This window comes from Amphiprion ocellaris, chromosome 6 (assembly GCF_022539595.1).
Source record: "Amphiprion ocellaris isolate individual 3 ecotype Okinawa chromosome 6, ASM2253959v1, whole genome shotgun sequence".
Lineage (NCBI taxonomy): Eukaryota > Metazoa > Chordata > Actinopteri > Pomacentridae > Amphiprion > Amphiprion ocellaris.
Genome location: NC_072771.1, coordinates 21,312,477 through 21,328,617, shown reverse-complemented (window position 1 = coordinate 21,328,617; position 16,141 = coordinate 21,312,477). Strand labels below are relative to the sequence as shown.

General features: G+C 38.2%; 1 protein-coding gene across 6 annotated transcripts in view; it reads right to left on the bottom strand.

Moving 5' to 3' along the window:
• Window positions 1-16,141, bottom strand: part of mctp1a (multiple C2 domains, transmembrane 1a) — a 150,775-nt gene that overhangs the window by 72,275 nt on the left and 62,359 nt on the right. For 4 of the 6 annotated variants that reach the window (XM_023273717.3, XM_023273719.3, XM_035949709.2 and 1 more), the window contains exons 3-6: window positions 3,438-3,580; window positions 3,145-3,224; window positions 1,931-2,042; window positions 305-343 (exon numbers count right to left, since the gene is read on the bottom strand). In XM_023273717.3, coding sequence (XP_023129485.1) covers window positions 305-343; window positions 1,931-2,042; window positions 3,145-3,224; window positions 3,438-3,580 — 374 coding nt within the window. The remainder of the gene's footprint in view (window positions 1-304; window positions 344-1,930; window positions 2,043-3,144; window positions 3,225-3,437; window positions 3,581-16,141) is intronic. The other 2 variants (XM_023273718.3, XM_035949708.2) reach the window with 1 other exon arrangement.

Genomic DNA, 16,141 nt, shown 5'->3' with positions numbered 1-16,141 from the left:
CTCAGTTGCACTTGCATTCCAAAATAAGAGCTCACATCTCATCGGGTGACGCAAATGTCAGGTAGCATATTGCAGCTTGCGGAAAATAAGCTGGTGACAATGAGAACTAAATAACTGTCAAAGAAAAATAAACGGCAAATACCACTGTGGAAGGAGGAAAAGGAGGGAGGAAGGGAAAGGGCCAGGGAGACTCCATCCATGTACCAGGACACCAGTGAAGAAGGATAGGTGAGGTGCAGTGCGGTCGGTAGTGGGGTTACAGTACAGTTGGAAGTTTGGGGAGTTACATGCTGTTTTAGTTTACCTTACTAGATCGTTTCCAGTTCCTTCTCAAAAGCATGGTCTGTAAATGAGACAAAGCGGTTACAGAGCGCCCACCTAGTGTCTCCCCTTAGAGCTGAAGGACCAGAGGTTAAAGGGGATGAAGTGTATGAAGGTCAGATGTTAGCCCTGGCCTGGTGCAGGGGGGGTTAAATAGAGCAAGTGGGACAGTTATCATCATGCAAGTTAAGGAAGCAGGGAGTGTATAAGCGCTTTTACTAGTCATATGGTGTTTATATATGCAGACATGCATAGACAGACACATACACACAGATGTATGTACGCTGTATACAATAGCTCCAGTTTGTGTCTTGCACACTTGATACTTTCACCTACCTATTTCCATCCTAGACCCCTCCAAAAAAGACAAAAATTAAAGTTTACCGCTGCTTACTTATTTAACCTACTTGGCTTTTACTTGTCTGGGTCCAAAAATGGAGACTGACCTTGAAAAACAGATTAGCATTGCATTTTACTCTACACAAAATACAATACTGTCAAGGCATAAAGAATAAGGAACGTTGTTTTGCGTTTGTCTCAAAATTTGGCCTTGTTTAAGTTTTGACAAAAACATGGCATATCTGTGTTGTAAATGCAAGCATCAATGAAAACTTTCAAATAGGAATGTGAGGACTATTTACAAGTGCGTAAAGGAATATACAAGATTCCCTCATGTCATCCCCACACTCTTAAATTTGAAAACAATAGTATATGAAACAGATATTCATATACAAAAACATTGTTGATACTGTATAACACCTAAAACCACTGGATTATTAGCAGTTTAACACAAGATTATTTTTTAAAAAGTGTATTTAAGATCCATATATTATCTTCTCCTTCCATACCAGTAGATGGCAACAAAGAGAATGTGCTAGTATAACCTTGTACTCATTTTCTTCACAGTTGGAAAAATCCAAAATGATGCTTAACCTAAATAGAATTTATTTGTTCTGTCAATTGTGAACTCTCTGAACTACAGTACTAAATAAGCAGCAGAATTAAGACATCAGATCAAAAGGAATAAAATATTTCCCCCATGACTCTGCCTTGTTCTGAATCAAGCATGCAGGGGTCCAATTAACCAAACAAATAATTGAACAGAAATAAATGCAATTCTGAAACATCGAGCATGTCCGCAGAGGCACAAGCCAACATAATTAGGAAGAAGATCCAGTGCTCTTTGAACATGTAACTTTTCCACACAACATATTAATTACACTTGTGTTTATGCATATGTATTTGCTGAGTTGAAGAGTTTCCAGTAACTGAGGCTGAACGAAGCCAGCACATTCCAGTTCCACACAGTTTGCCTGATCTTCTGATGTATGAAGACATAGTTTCCCCACAAATAACACTCTTGATGAACTTTATCAATGTTAGTAAACTTATTTAATCGTATTGTATTGATTTGTGATTCAGTAACTTGAGTATTTAGATTTTTTCTGGATTTGGCTACAGTATATTAGACATACCATTCCTTATTTTGGTGAATCAAGCAAGCAAAATACAGAAGAACGACTCCCCAAAATAAGGAGGATATGTAGTATGGACAGTAAAGAGAGAGGTGAATGGATAATCTCACAGAAAGTTCATATAGATTTCTTACAGCATCCCTCATGTCTCCCTCCTTCGGCGACAGAGTCACAGCTAGTTCCAGGCTGCCCAGGTTATGTTCAGGGTACTGTGGGTCCTTCAGGTCCAGTGTCACATCCAGTGTCCTACAGGGAGGCAAAGTAAACCATCTTCACATACAAAGTTGGACTGTGATTACATGAGTAGTGCAAATTTATATCCACACAGTGCAAGGATTCCACAAATGAATACTGAATTTTGAGAGAAGAAAATGCATCCCAGGAAGTCATTCTGACCTGTCACAATAGGAATAGCACAGGTATAAGTAATACAATGAAAGACGGCTGGATTCCATTTAGATCTTTCGTGGTAAAGACATTTTTCCATGGTAGACAATTTCATTTGTCATAGAGAAGAGGAAAAACACTGATCAAACCAGTTCTGTTAATAATGGCTCTGCTCCATCAAGTGTCGTGTAAAGCGATATCAGTGAGCCAGCATGCAAAATACAAAGGCCATGGAGTTGGCTCATCTGAATGGGATGCCTTTGTTTTTAATGTTATCAGTTACACACTTGTGCTAGCACCTCCTGCTATGGCATGTCAAAATGCCCCCTCTGAAAATGGTCTATTGTGCATGCTGGCCAAGTGTCACACTCACTGCGTGCTGTTAAAAAGGTCTATGACAAGCTTTGCTTCATCCACCCTTAACCTGACTAGAGGTGAAACAAGCCAGGAAGATATAAATCACGTGCATATGTGTGCAAGGCCTTTAAATTTGAAATATTTCCACTAAAGAACGTGACACACAAAAACACTATTGCGTGACTAACATCACAGTAAATGCTTGAATGAATCTTGGTAATTGAACTATGTACGTCTCTATGCAATTTAACTGTTAAGGTCAAGAAGAGAATTACAAAGAATCACCACTAGAGGGAGGCCAAAGCTTATATTTGATTCAAATGACTGCATCGTCACAAGCCAGCATGAAAGCTGCTTGCAAGGAGTTGCATGTCTCACTATTTGTTGAATCTTGACACATCAGTTTTTCTGAACATACTCATTACTGAGAGAATGCAGCTACCAATTTAGTACTTCAATTACATTCAGTAGAGTCATAGAGCAGTTCAGTTAATAGGAGAGTAAGAAACTGGTGCCGGAGACTGGTGTGCTAGGTGCCGGTTGAAAGAAAAGAAGGAAGCATAAATTTTTTTTTAAAAATGGGATTCAAAACAGACAAAGAGACCTCTGATGTTCCAGTGACTCCAGATGGAGGTATGCTGAGCCCATGAAATCATCCTGAAGTCCAAAGTCATAGTCAAAGACCTACAAAGAGACAATAAAGAGCAGGTGTCAGCACAAGACCCTCAAAAACACATTGCTGGTGTTGTTTGACATTATTTTCACATTGACTTGTCATAATCTTCATCAAACAGAAGGTTGCACAGAGAGTTTATATCCTTTGAGACAGTGCAAAATAAAACAGAATATTACCATGGAATAGGATGACATTTGAAATGTAGAATTTGTCACCTGTACCTTGACATACAGCGGGTCCCTCAGGGTTTCCACTAGAAGGCTGACTCTCTCGTCCCACACTGGGTTGAGGTTCTTATGGATGGTTTTGCTCCTGAACACCTCCTTCCCTGCAATCTTAAACTTCACATATGGGTCACTGGTCCCTATTGAGAAAGAAATGAAACACAGAGAAACACTGTGAGCTAATATTAAAAAGAGAACAAACAAAAGTAAGGTAGATGGAAAAACAATAGGGTTGCATTAAAAGCCTAGTCCAGCAGTTGACCTTCTTCAGCTGATATCACTGGTCAAATGGCAGTACCTATTACAAAGACTGCAAAAAAATAGGTACTGAATAGTTGCCCATGGAAAATTGAATAATCATATCAAAGAGGATTTCGAAAGTAAAAGTCAGTTATATATTTTAAAATTTTTACTGATTACATTTCCATGTATACAAAGTGGGTATATTGTGCAATTTCTTTCTTATTACTGCTGCAGTACTATCATAGGAAAATACATCTTGAATTCTCTCGAAAATAATTTTTAATTCTTAATCATTTTAACATAAAAATATTGTTTTCAAACACAGAGATACAAAGACATGCTACTCTGAGGTCCAAAGGAGAGAATCAGGTTTGCCATGTGACTCACGTTCTGTACGGGTCATATGATTAATGACAGTATTTAATGTTGTCCTTTGCAGTGCCCCTATGTCACCACTAGGGGGTGGCATTGATTTACATTAGTCTTATATTTGAACACGCTCTATCAGTTTAATTTTTATCAACACATGAATACACACTTGGGTACTCTGTGAGATATACAAACGGGTTAGAATCCATCATTTATATTCTCATCGCATTTACCATTTATCATGATGACTAAGAAAAATAAAAAGATATATGTTTCTAAATCTACATTTTATTGCCCTGCTTAATGGGACCGATCCTCCTGTTGATTGCATTTCTGCCTACCCACACTTGTAATCAAGATAGAGTGCCAAAACAAAACTTTGAAATGTAAAACTGGAGCATATATAATTGAAACTATGATTATATAATGAAATTTCGAGTCACAAAGTTTACAGATTAGAAGTTTTCTCTGTTTAAACAACTTAAGTTGATTAAACAGACACATAAACACAAACTTCAAACACAACAAATATTACTTATTGTACATCACATTATTTACAATGAAAGTGACTTGCAAGCAAGTTGTAATGGCTGTGTTCTGAGAGGTTACACTACTTGCACATTTTCTGCGCATGGCTGGTTCATCTTAACTGTTCTACTCCAATACATGTATGTGAACTACTTGGCCCAACAGTGATGCTCTGAGCTCATGATGTGACAAAGGCAAAATACATCAAATGTTCCCCTCCTTTTAAAAAGCATCAACTTCATGCTCTATTTTTGTCATCTTTCCCATTCAGCAATATTAGTCTTTTATTTCAACCTGATAGCCATCACTCTAATAGTGTTTAAACAGCTAATTAATGAATCAGACCTTCATCCTTCAGAAGATTACAACACGTCGTCTTGTCTCTCGCTATCTTAACTCTCCGTTCTGCACATACAACATCTATTGCTTGTCTGTTGCTTTTGAGAGGGATCACACTCTCTCGTTCTTTTCAAGTTCTTTTTGTTACTTTCTGCTGTCAATTGGGTGAGTTTTTCAGTATCCAAAATGAGGCTCTGAGGTTAGGAGGTGTAACATGCTGTACGTATTGAGGCAAATTTGTGATACTGGACGAGGAGTTTGCATCTTCTCCTTATGCCTGTGTGGGTTTTCCCTGAGGGTTCTAGCTTCCTCCCACATGCCAAAGACATCCATAACTTGTGCTTCTAAATTGGCCTAAATTGGCCATATTGTGAGCATCTTTGCATCCCAGTGATGGACTGGTGACCTATCCAGGGTGTACAATGTCTTATGTCATCTGGACTAGGCCAAAATAGGTACAGAAAATTCTTGCATGGATGGATATTTGGCTATATAAATAAAATCAAATTGACTTGACAAGCTGTGAGGATGATGAGCAATTGTTTCTACTGAAACGCTGTCCTGGCGTGACTGTTTGTTTGTACTGAAGCGTGTCTCAAATAAATGTTGTTATCATTCACTGTGGCCAAAGTGATTACTAAGCAAACAGCAAGGGACGGAAGGAATCTTATCATCAAGTAATTTTCATTCATACACACACTTTGCATAAACACTTCCTGTGATCGATCCTGTCTGCCAGTATCTAAAGAAATAGTGCATAAAGAGTTTACTCTACATTACGATATGCTGAGTAGCTGTGCAGATCACAAGCAACCATATGCCTGAAATATATCTTTTATCTATTGTAGTCTGCTCTGTTTTCTGCTATTCAGCCAAGAGGGCAGACTGAAAGTCTGGATGCTAGTTGATAAAAGCCTGAGTTTTTCGTGTTCGTGCACATCTCATCACTTCAAAATAGAGTCTAACAGCAAATATCTAACTCCCTCATAATGACTTTCCTGATACTTATTAGAGGGAGTAAAGGACAGTAATGGCAAGAGCGAAAGAAATGTGAGAAAACAGATACAGTCTGGTAATGAAAAGCAAGAAATTATATGGACTATTCTGTAATATTATATTCTGTATAATACTCAAATGCAGAGGGTATGCAGTGATCATTTGCTACGGGTACTATTCACCACATTTAAAACAAAAGCACAAAATCTGCTTTGAGTAAAAACTGCTTATGTGATATTCAGATGCCAGAAAGTGTTCAAGTAGGAGCGGCGAAATATGCACTAACACTGGTCTGCCGGGGAAAGATGTCCATTTAAAAAACTTCAGATGCTCTCATGCTTCCCAGCAGAGCTACTAGAGAGACACATTTTTACACACACACACACATATACTGTTTTACACACTGCTGCCCTTGACATATCACTGTGGGGCAGCTGCAGCAACGTTACACAAACGGCAGAATACGGATGCGGAGAATATATCCACAAATTTCTGAGAGGGCATTTTACTATGTAGTGAAACAAACATTGGAGAATTGCAAAAAAAATAAAAAATCGATCTTTTTGGTTGTTTCAAAATAACAGAATATAAACTATCTCATGGACATGAGCTGATGATTTACAATCTATGGAAAAAACACAAGGCTAAAGAGAAATGGTCCCAAAGCACATCATGAGGCGAAGGCTCACTAATCTCTAAAAGTGCAGCAACTGTCTATTCTCTATGTCGTTCTCTTTCTGTGTCCCAGCAGGTCAATATTCTCCCGACACACATCACTGACTCGGAGTCTCCGCATCCCACAGTGCCAGCTTTATAGGGCCATAAACACACACAGGCAGAAAAGTATGAAATGGAAAAGGCTGGCGCTGTAGGTGGGTGATGGCTGAATATGAGCGAGTGTGGGTAAAGTGCAGAGGAGTGATTGGAGATGCACTGTCTTGGAAATCTACCACTATGTATGACATTTATGGCAAATTCCTCAAAAGATATCACATCCTTGGAGAAAGTCCATGAAGAAAAAAAAAAGGGATTGGATCTCCCAAATGAGGGCTGCTGGGCGGATAGGTCAATAAGCTATAGGTACTGAAAGATCAATACGCCCTAGAAGAATGAATAGTGATTGACGTGAATGCCTAAAAACAGATGGGACTCAAGACAGCAGGTTTAATGGTTTGGTGCACCATGGACATTTGTCCACCTTGGAGGAAGAAGGCTATGAAATGGAAGTGCTTGGGAATGGGAGACTTGGTATGAGGAGGAAATGTGTCACATAATGATAAACCGTCACCGATCATGATTTTCTGCTTTTCTACTTTTGAGTGGCATTAATGCAGAGCCCAAGAGTGGCCAGAGAGAGTGAATATATATATATATATATATATATATATATATATATATATATATATATATATATATATATATATGGCCAGATTTTAGTGCACTCAAAGCACTATTCCGTATGTACAAAATACAATAGATTCCCATGATTCAAATAATTCATCCCCACGTTTTGATTCATTTGTGTGCACTAGGTAAGTGTATAACAAGAGTCAGCGTAATAGATGAGCCTTTTTTCACAAACTATGAAGTGCACTACACCTGCTGCTTGAGTAAAGGTGGAAAGATATTAAAAGCTTCTAACTTGTCAGAATAATAATTTATAAGAAAAACATTGTTTAAGCACAAATGATGCCTCCTTTCAAAGAGCTACAACCTTATTTTCAGCCAAACATCCAGCACAGACAAATTACACAGATCTCTATATGCATATGCTGTGAGACGAGTAAACTAGAAAGAGATACAACAAAAATATTCATCACGTTCACTCACACAGTGTAAAGCCTTTGTTCCCCCAAAGTGTTGTAACAGGAGACCATTGATGTGACAACTGATATAGTGTCTCATTAGTATGAATCAAATGCCCAGCCAGTGTTGACAAAGCTTTCACCCAAAGTCAGCCACATTCTCGTCTGGCCGGAGACACTTCACTAGACAAAACTTATTTTTATCTTTTGTGCAAACGTGGCGTTTGTGTTGCAATCTGTGTATGAGAGATTGTTATTCTGTGACTAACATTACCTAACGTTACACACTGTTGACAAAGAGAAGAGTGGAAATAGACATTGAGGGAAGACATTCAGAAGCAAACAAAACATCTCATTCTTTGGATTGTCATGGAAAACTCATCTAGAGTCCTTAATATAGAAAACAGCCCATAGGCTGTTGCAGGCAATCAAAACACTCAATTACAATCCATTCACATATTGGAAATAAAAAATAATAAATGCCTGTACAATGCTTCACATTTATAAACATAATAATTGACAACAAGATAAACCAAATGAGCCTGAACAGACAACCAATTCTGAAGAGAAAAGATGATACAGAAAGCCTCACCCTACAAGCTGATGGGATTGGTTCCTTAAATCTGTTACATATGAAACCCTGGCTGTCTGAAGCTGTGCTTTTGAGACTGTTATTGTTTCTCTGCAGCTTTAAGATGGAAATGCTCAGCTGTGAAACAGCTTACTTTTCTCATGGTATATCTCCCAGCATATAAAATGCACCACAGGAACAAGATTAAAAAAAAAAAAAGAAGAAGAAAAAAAAGAAAGGATTGTCACCGGAAGGGCTCTTTAACACCAGGTGCTAAGTTCATGTGCCATATACCAGGTTAGGTTAAGAGCACCGGCTACCATAGCAACAGAGACTGTAAACCTTGTGTTTGGAACAAGGGTTTTTCTGTCAGCCAGGCTGCTGTAACCGAAAATCCGGGATTTCGCTGAACTGTGATATGAAAGATGTGGTTAACTTCCTAATCTTCTTTCCTGAAACACCCGCTGGGTCCACAGACTGCTCAGTGAGAGAACAAGAAAGTGACTGACTGATGAGAAACTGGCAAAGACACAAAGAGAAACTGTGTGCATCACATCAAGCATTTAATCTTTTCATTGATATTCTGCTACGTCAACTACACAACAGAGTAACAGTTGCCAAGAGTGAGAATAAATGTATTTATGAGCTGAGCAAGCGTTGTACAGAGCAGATAAATTTGCTTTAAGTGCAGTACACAGACACACCTAAAAGCCCATAATTTCTTTTGGAAAGCAGTATTCTGTCAATTGACAGGCAGCTGAGAACATCATCCATCCGCACATTTATCTCTTCTCAACACCCACTGGGCTGCGACCATAAAAATACTGCTCGCTGTGTCCCGTTGTCAGTAAACCAGACCGCCATGCCAGACACCTGAGCCCACAGCAACCATAAAAGCACAATCTGTGATCTAAACGGAGCAAAGCTTACACTAGTAAAAACCTTCCATCACCCTCTGAATGGTCATTCAATACAAGAATTAACAAATATTACAACAAATGAACATTCCAAATTGTGAGTAAGAAACACAAACATCAAATCCTCCAACTATAATTCACACTCTGCAATCAAAGTTCAAGCATATACCCTAAAAGCATACGGTCAACTGTTATAAAATGAGCCTTTAATGCTTGATTCCATTATCAGGCTTATTCAGCCTGGAGTGCAGCATTAACAGAAGGGTATGTTTAGAGGGTGAATCTATGACTGTAGATGAAACAAACTGAAGTATACTCCACCACTAATGCCTCCTCATACGATATTCTACAGTCCATGATATCAACAGTGGCTTCCTGCTGTTGAAGTCATCACTATTAAGCGCTTCTCTCTCTCTCTCACTTTGTTGCACTGTTTCTCATTTTCCACAGGGAAAGGCGACAACTCTTGTACTATCAATGCTGTCATGTCATTGTTTATGTCTACAGATACAACATGAGCATACATATTCACATGTAAAGCCTATCTGTGTGTGTACATGTACATATACTTCTGGATTGCCAATGATTACAGATTTGTCGTGTGTTGAGACAGAGTGTGTGATCGGGCAGAAGTACTTAACTCATAACTACAACATCTATGCGTTACACAACCAAGAAACTTTGCAACCCTGCAGACAGATTAATATAAGCAAGAAAATAGGGAGAGCAAAAATGTGTACATAAGTAGATAGTAAGAGAGACCACACTGACAGATGCTGACAGCAATACCGAGGGTTTTCTATTATATTCATGAAAAAAGCAAAATGATCTTATAGCAGTTTCTCCAGCCCACAATGTTTGAAGCCAAACATTAAAATGCAAACTGGTTTGCTATTGAATTCTTACATTACAGAAGCAATAAAAGAAAAACAATAATCTTAGCATAATGTTATTTGGGTGAAGTGTGGACTAACAAAGTGCACACTCATCTCTCCCACTTTACACCAGCCGTTACCAAAGGGAGGCAGTGTGTATCCATCAATAGCACACACTCACTCACAGGATAACTGTGAGGAAAAGCCATCCACACATCAAGCCATTTCCACTATGATTCACTTTTATCCTCAACTTTTAATTGTATTCAAACACATTAGACTAAATGTAATTGTGACCATTTATTTATAAAATTTGACCTAATCTTAAAAAAAGGATTCATTCATACAACAATCTGCTTTCTTTCCTGGTCTGCCTATGTTCCTTTTCTTTTTTTTTGCCCTCCTCCAGTTCTCTCAGTTAAATGACTTCATTAAGCCTCCCAATGCAAACTTCCAGTTGATTTTTCGCCGTAGGTACTTACAGAAACTTATGGCTTTAGCATATTTACATGTTATCATCTTTCCTCCTGTTTATTCTTCAAGAAGCCCAGTTTTGCTCAATGAAAATGGGATTTGCAACATCAGCGTGGCACAAATGATGAAGTATCACACATTATCTCTTCTCTCGTTATTATCTGGCAGCTTGTTCAATCTTCAGGAGGCTAGAATTCCCTTTACACAAAAATTGGATTTGCAGCATCAACGGGGCAAAAATGATGATGAGCGTCTTGTCACACTTATTGAGCTGTGACAGATTTTTGTCTCAGATATTCGAAGAAAATATTCTTATAACAGTAAAAATGTATGGAAATATGTCATTTCCCAAAATAATGAAAGTAGACTCTACTGGCAATGAGGAAACCATAGCATTTAATAAACTTTTACAGAGAATGAAAACCACAATAACAGGGTTATTGATGGTGTTTTACCATACATTACATTGTATATTTCGCAGAATAGGACTGACATTATGTTACATAGTAAACAAGATTTCCAATTAAGATTTTTTTTATTTGTTTGTTTTTGTGACCGCTATTGTTTCTCTTAATTTGCTTTAAATCTTCCTCATTTATAGCGACACATTTCCCAAACACTGTTAACTTTTCAAAGACCTCTGGCCTTTTAATGATGGATCATTTGACAGTTTTATAAATAATACATAGCCAAGTCAACTACAAGTCCATTAAGGACTGAGCAGATTTCACGGGGCTGTGATGTAATAGTCATTACATGGGGAGGCTCAAAAGACAGAAAGGCTCATCAAAGTCTAATGCATCCATTTAAATGCCAGCACTGCTCTGGGAGTACACAAAAGTCCAAGTGCATGCAAGTATGCCTTGCTCCTGGCAAACCCCTAAGCAATAATGAGGATTTATTTATTTCACACATGCAGGAAGGAACTCATGAAGGGTGTGAAGAGCTTAGTCTCTGTGTATGTGTTTGGGCAATTAATGTGTGAGGCAGTTACTGCACACAAACACAGTCCACACACTGAAGTGGTCATCGAGGAACACCACTGACCAAAGCTCTGCTACAGTGCTTTCACTTATACGTTTTGTCACTAACTCACAAATTGAATTATAGGGCCATTAGTCAAGAGAGACTCAAGGACAAACATCTGTTTGTTTACTGTTCTCAGAGACAGCAGGGTATCAATACAGACAGAAAGCTTTGACCTTGGAAAAAAACATTTGGTAAAAAAAAAAATAAAGGATGACTCCTGCCTGTCTGAAGCAGTCGGACGGAGAGCAGACAGTTCTAATACATGAATGTTAAGGAGAGGAGACCTTAGCTGCAGTTAAAATGGCATAATTTGAGGTTAGGGCCATGTTCAGACTTAATAAAATCATTCTTCACCATTTGGCACACTATCTTGATCAAGGGTTGCGAACATGCTAATGAAAGGTGCTTGTTGCTGACTGCAGAGTGAAAGATGATGAGACGATAATAGTGATACAGGGTCTTCTCTGTCAAGCCGATTCACATTGATGTGCAGAACAATTAATTATTCTGCTTACCCATTTTCATCACCATTCTGTAGATATTCATTACACATTCATGATCAATAGCTTTCTGTCTCAGTCCAGGGCATAAAAACGGTCCTGAATTATTAATTCATAATTTATGAGCAGGTAATTAAATTTCTACAGATGACAGAGTGATATCATGCGCTAAAAATAAGTATTAGAGGAAAAAAATCAGTGCATTCAGATTTTTTTAGATCCTTTTAAGTTTCACACATTTTGTTATGTTCCAGACACATTAGAAAACAGATCCAGTATTTTTTTCTCATCAACCACACACAATTCTCCACAACGACAAAGCAAAAACAGGTTATTAAAATGTTTTGTACAGTTATTGAAAATAAAAGACCGAAACACCACTTTCATGTAAGTATTCAGACAGTTCGCTTTGTACTTGGTTAAAGCAGCTTTGGGCAGAAAAGACAGCCATGAGTAATGGATGTCTTGGCAGACTCATTCAAGCTTAACCAGACTAGATGGGAAGCACTGGTGTCCAGCTATTTCAAATCTGTCCAGAAATGCTGTATTGGGTTCAAGTCCAAACTCTGGCTGGGCCTTGACAGGACTTTCACATTTTTTATGAAGCCATTTGAGCATTTTCTCGGCAGCATGCAAGTTTTCAGTCAGGATTGCTTTATATTTTTCTGCATCCATCTCTCTCTCTCTCTATCCTGACTAGTCTTTCGTTCCTTGTCGCAGAAAAACATCTCCACAGCATGATGCTGCCTCCACTGTGTTTGACTTTAGGGATGGTATTAATGAGGTGGTGCTTAGTGTTTGGTTTCCTCCTCACATGGTGTTGGTAATTGTGGCCAAACAGTTCAATATGTGTTCCATCGCAAAAAGAAGATTTTGCTTCTCATGGTCAGGGCACCGTTCAGTTGCCCTTAAGCAAACTCCCAACAGCCTGTCTTTATAATGTGGAATGACCACTGGCCACTCTACCATATAGGCCTGGTTGGCTTAGGCTACACTAATGGTTGTCCTTCTGTGAGACTCTTGTTCTTAATGACTGCTGGATTCTTGGTTACCTGTTAGACCATGGCTACATGTTGCTGATTGCTAAGTTTTGCTGGGCTGACAGATCTACAAAGACTGTTGGTGGTTCCAAACTTCTGCCATTGAGAATGATGGAGGCTACCGTGCTCTCAGGTGCTTTCTTTGCTGCAGAAACTTCTTGTACATTTCTACGGATCTGTGCTTTGACACAATCTTGTCTCGCAGGTGTATGGACAAATTATGGTTTTCATTTTGAACACCAAGTGACATCTTTCTTAATTATCTCCAATGAATTCAACAGACCGTTTACAGAGCAGCCAGTTTGAAATGAAACAGCTAAACACAGTTTTTACTAATCACATTAATCAAGGATCTATCTATCTCAGAACCTTCATTAATGTGATTAGTAATGCCTATGTTTATCAACTATTTCATGTCACAACAGATGATGTGCAAAAGTAAACGGCAACAAAGTTGTAAAAGCACCTCAAAAATCATTAGCAGAAGTAGGATGCACCAGAGTCTCAATACAAGTGTCATAGCAAAAGTCTGAATACTAACGTAAATAGGATATTTCACTTGTTTATTTTAGGTAAATAAATACGGTAATAAAAACACACTCCAAAAGCCTGCTTTTGCTTTGCCATTGCAGACTACTCTGTGTAGATTGATGAGCAAAAGGATGCATGAATTTATTTAGGATCAGTGTGCAACAGTCTAAAAATACACCAGATGCACTGTACAATCTCACTATGGTATGAATACATACTCCAGTGAAACAATACAACATGTCCTTTTAAAATGACTCTAATGAATAGTCAATTACACAAAAACAGAAACCACAACAGCATACATGTTTTTCTTACAAAATAAATCTCAAAGAAAAGATAATGAGTGAAATTTTCCAGCATTAAACTCACAGGAACCACACTGAATTGAACAAACACGATTTGCATCTGAGTTAAACCTTGCAGATCTAATGATGACATTTTTGAGTATCAAAATTTAATTAATATGGATGACAAACCACCTGCTGAAAGTATTAAACAGCCATCAATAATTCATAATGTCAGATTAAAATTAATGCTGTTTTATTCTACCTAATAACCTTGTTGTTCAGTGTTCAAATGTGATCAAAATTAAGCTTACTGAAGCTACAATAATGTATTATTTTTAGTATGTGTCTGGAGAGTCAGTGAATCTACAGTTATGTACGTATAGCATGACAGAAATTTTTCCCAACAGGTAAACATCACTGTCAGTCCCAGTGAGATCACAGGGATCTTAATTTATTGTAACATGAGGTACTACATCAATCTGTGTTCTGTCTCATAGATACAGTACCTGAGGTCAATCTCCAGTAGTACATTTCATAGCGAATGTTTATGCTCAGCTGTTGCTGAGTGATATTGTGCTATGATGATTTATCAAATGTCTGAAGCATCTATGCTGTGCCATCTCCTCCCAAATGTAATGAAGCCCATGCAGTCAAACAGTATTTACAAATTCATTCACACTGTATGTGTCAACTTTGAAAGCAACAAATAAATAACACAGTTTTGTTTTCACAGTATATCATCCTCACCTTTTTTGAAATAAGAGATTAAAGATGAAATTGAACTGTTGACATACATAATTAACACCTAGAGCTGAGCCAAACATCTCTGTAAGTCAGTTTGCTGGAGGAAAGCCTGGATAATATTAAAACGCATAATATATCTATCGACTATGGAAGTAGCCATGGTGATGAAAGCATCTGTTGCAATTAAGGTATTTTTCACTGAATATGTATTTTGCAAAAGGGAACCATACAAGTGTAAATAATGTCATTACTAGCAGCTAGCTACACTACATGGAAGTGTTCCAGTCCAAGGATCACTGAAAGAGGGCCATTGTAAGTTGCACCTGTGCTTTTCAAGTCTGCTCTGATAAGCATCCTACTACAGAATATTACTGTAAAAAAATAAAAGTCATTTAGCTAATTTTAGGAAAACAAGTATTAAGCATATCGCCCTGCTTGTAATCTCACAGACATTAAGTAAATGAACCAATTAGGCTAATCTGACAATTTAGCAACACAAAATGTACATAGAGACAAAAAAGACACACATAACACAACTTGTCTCATTTGTCTGCATTTCACTGTAAGATTAAGAAAATGCAGCCTCATATTAACCTCTGTTGATTGTTCTTGGGACTCCCGGCATCACTGATACACACTGCAGGAGGACCTATTCAGAGTTGTTTAATATACTGCCTGTCAAAAACTCTATAATTAAGAACAACATCATGGAGGAGGCTCACTGATGCTTGTCATGAGATGTGAGAACAGGAGAGGAGAAAAATGCAGTAAAGCTACCCATAAAACCTTCAGTCACGCTCGAGCTGCAAACCTGGAACAGCTCCACATTTAGATTGTGGATTCTGTGTGTGGCTGAGCGTATGCATGTGTTCTTGGTCTAAGTGTAGTGTCAGGACTGACGGATGGTTGCAGCTCTGGGGTTTCCTAATACCCAGAATGCAATCTGCTCAAGAGGATGCACTGGAGAAGGCTGTAAAGACAAGACACTCTATCATGGGATGCACACAAACTCAGACCATATGCCTCAGCTGCTTTGTGCTTAAGAGAGTTTACTTTTTTTGTCTTTTGCTTACATTTACTCTAAATGAACCTACAGCGACATGCAACATGAGCCTGCTGCAGTTAAAACCTGAAGTGTGACATAGCATAACGCTTTGATTTCTTGCTTGCAGTTGAGCTGAATGAGCAGAGACAAAAATAAAGCCCAGCATACACAGCATGTGGGAAAAAACATGGGAGGTGAGAAAGTAATGAAGTGGACTTAAAATAAAACAAAAGACAACATGCCGACAGTGGTGTCAAGCTCTCGTATCGACTTACATCTTCAGAAACTCATCACACTTTGAGAACTCAGAACTAATCAAATAGCCCAAAATATGCACACATACCAGCACACAGAACACATGAACACAAAATGTGTTAGCATGTGCAAATAGCAGAAACCATGACTGTC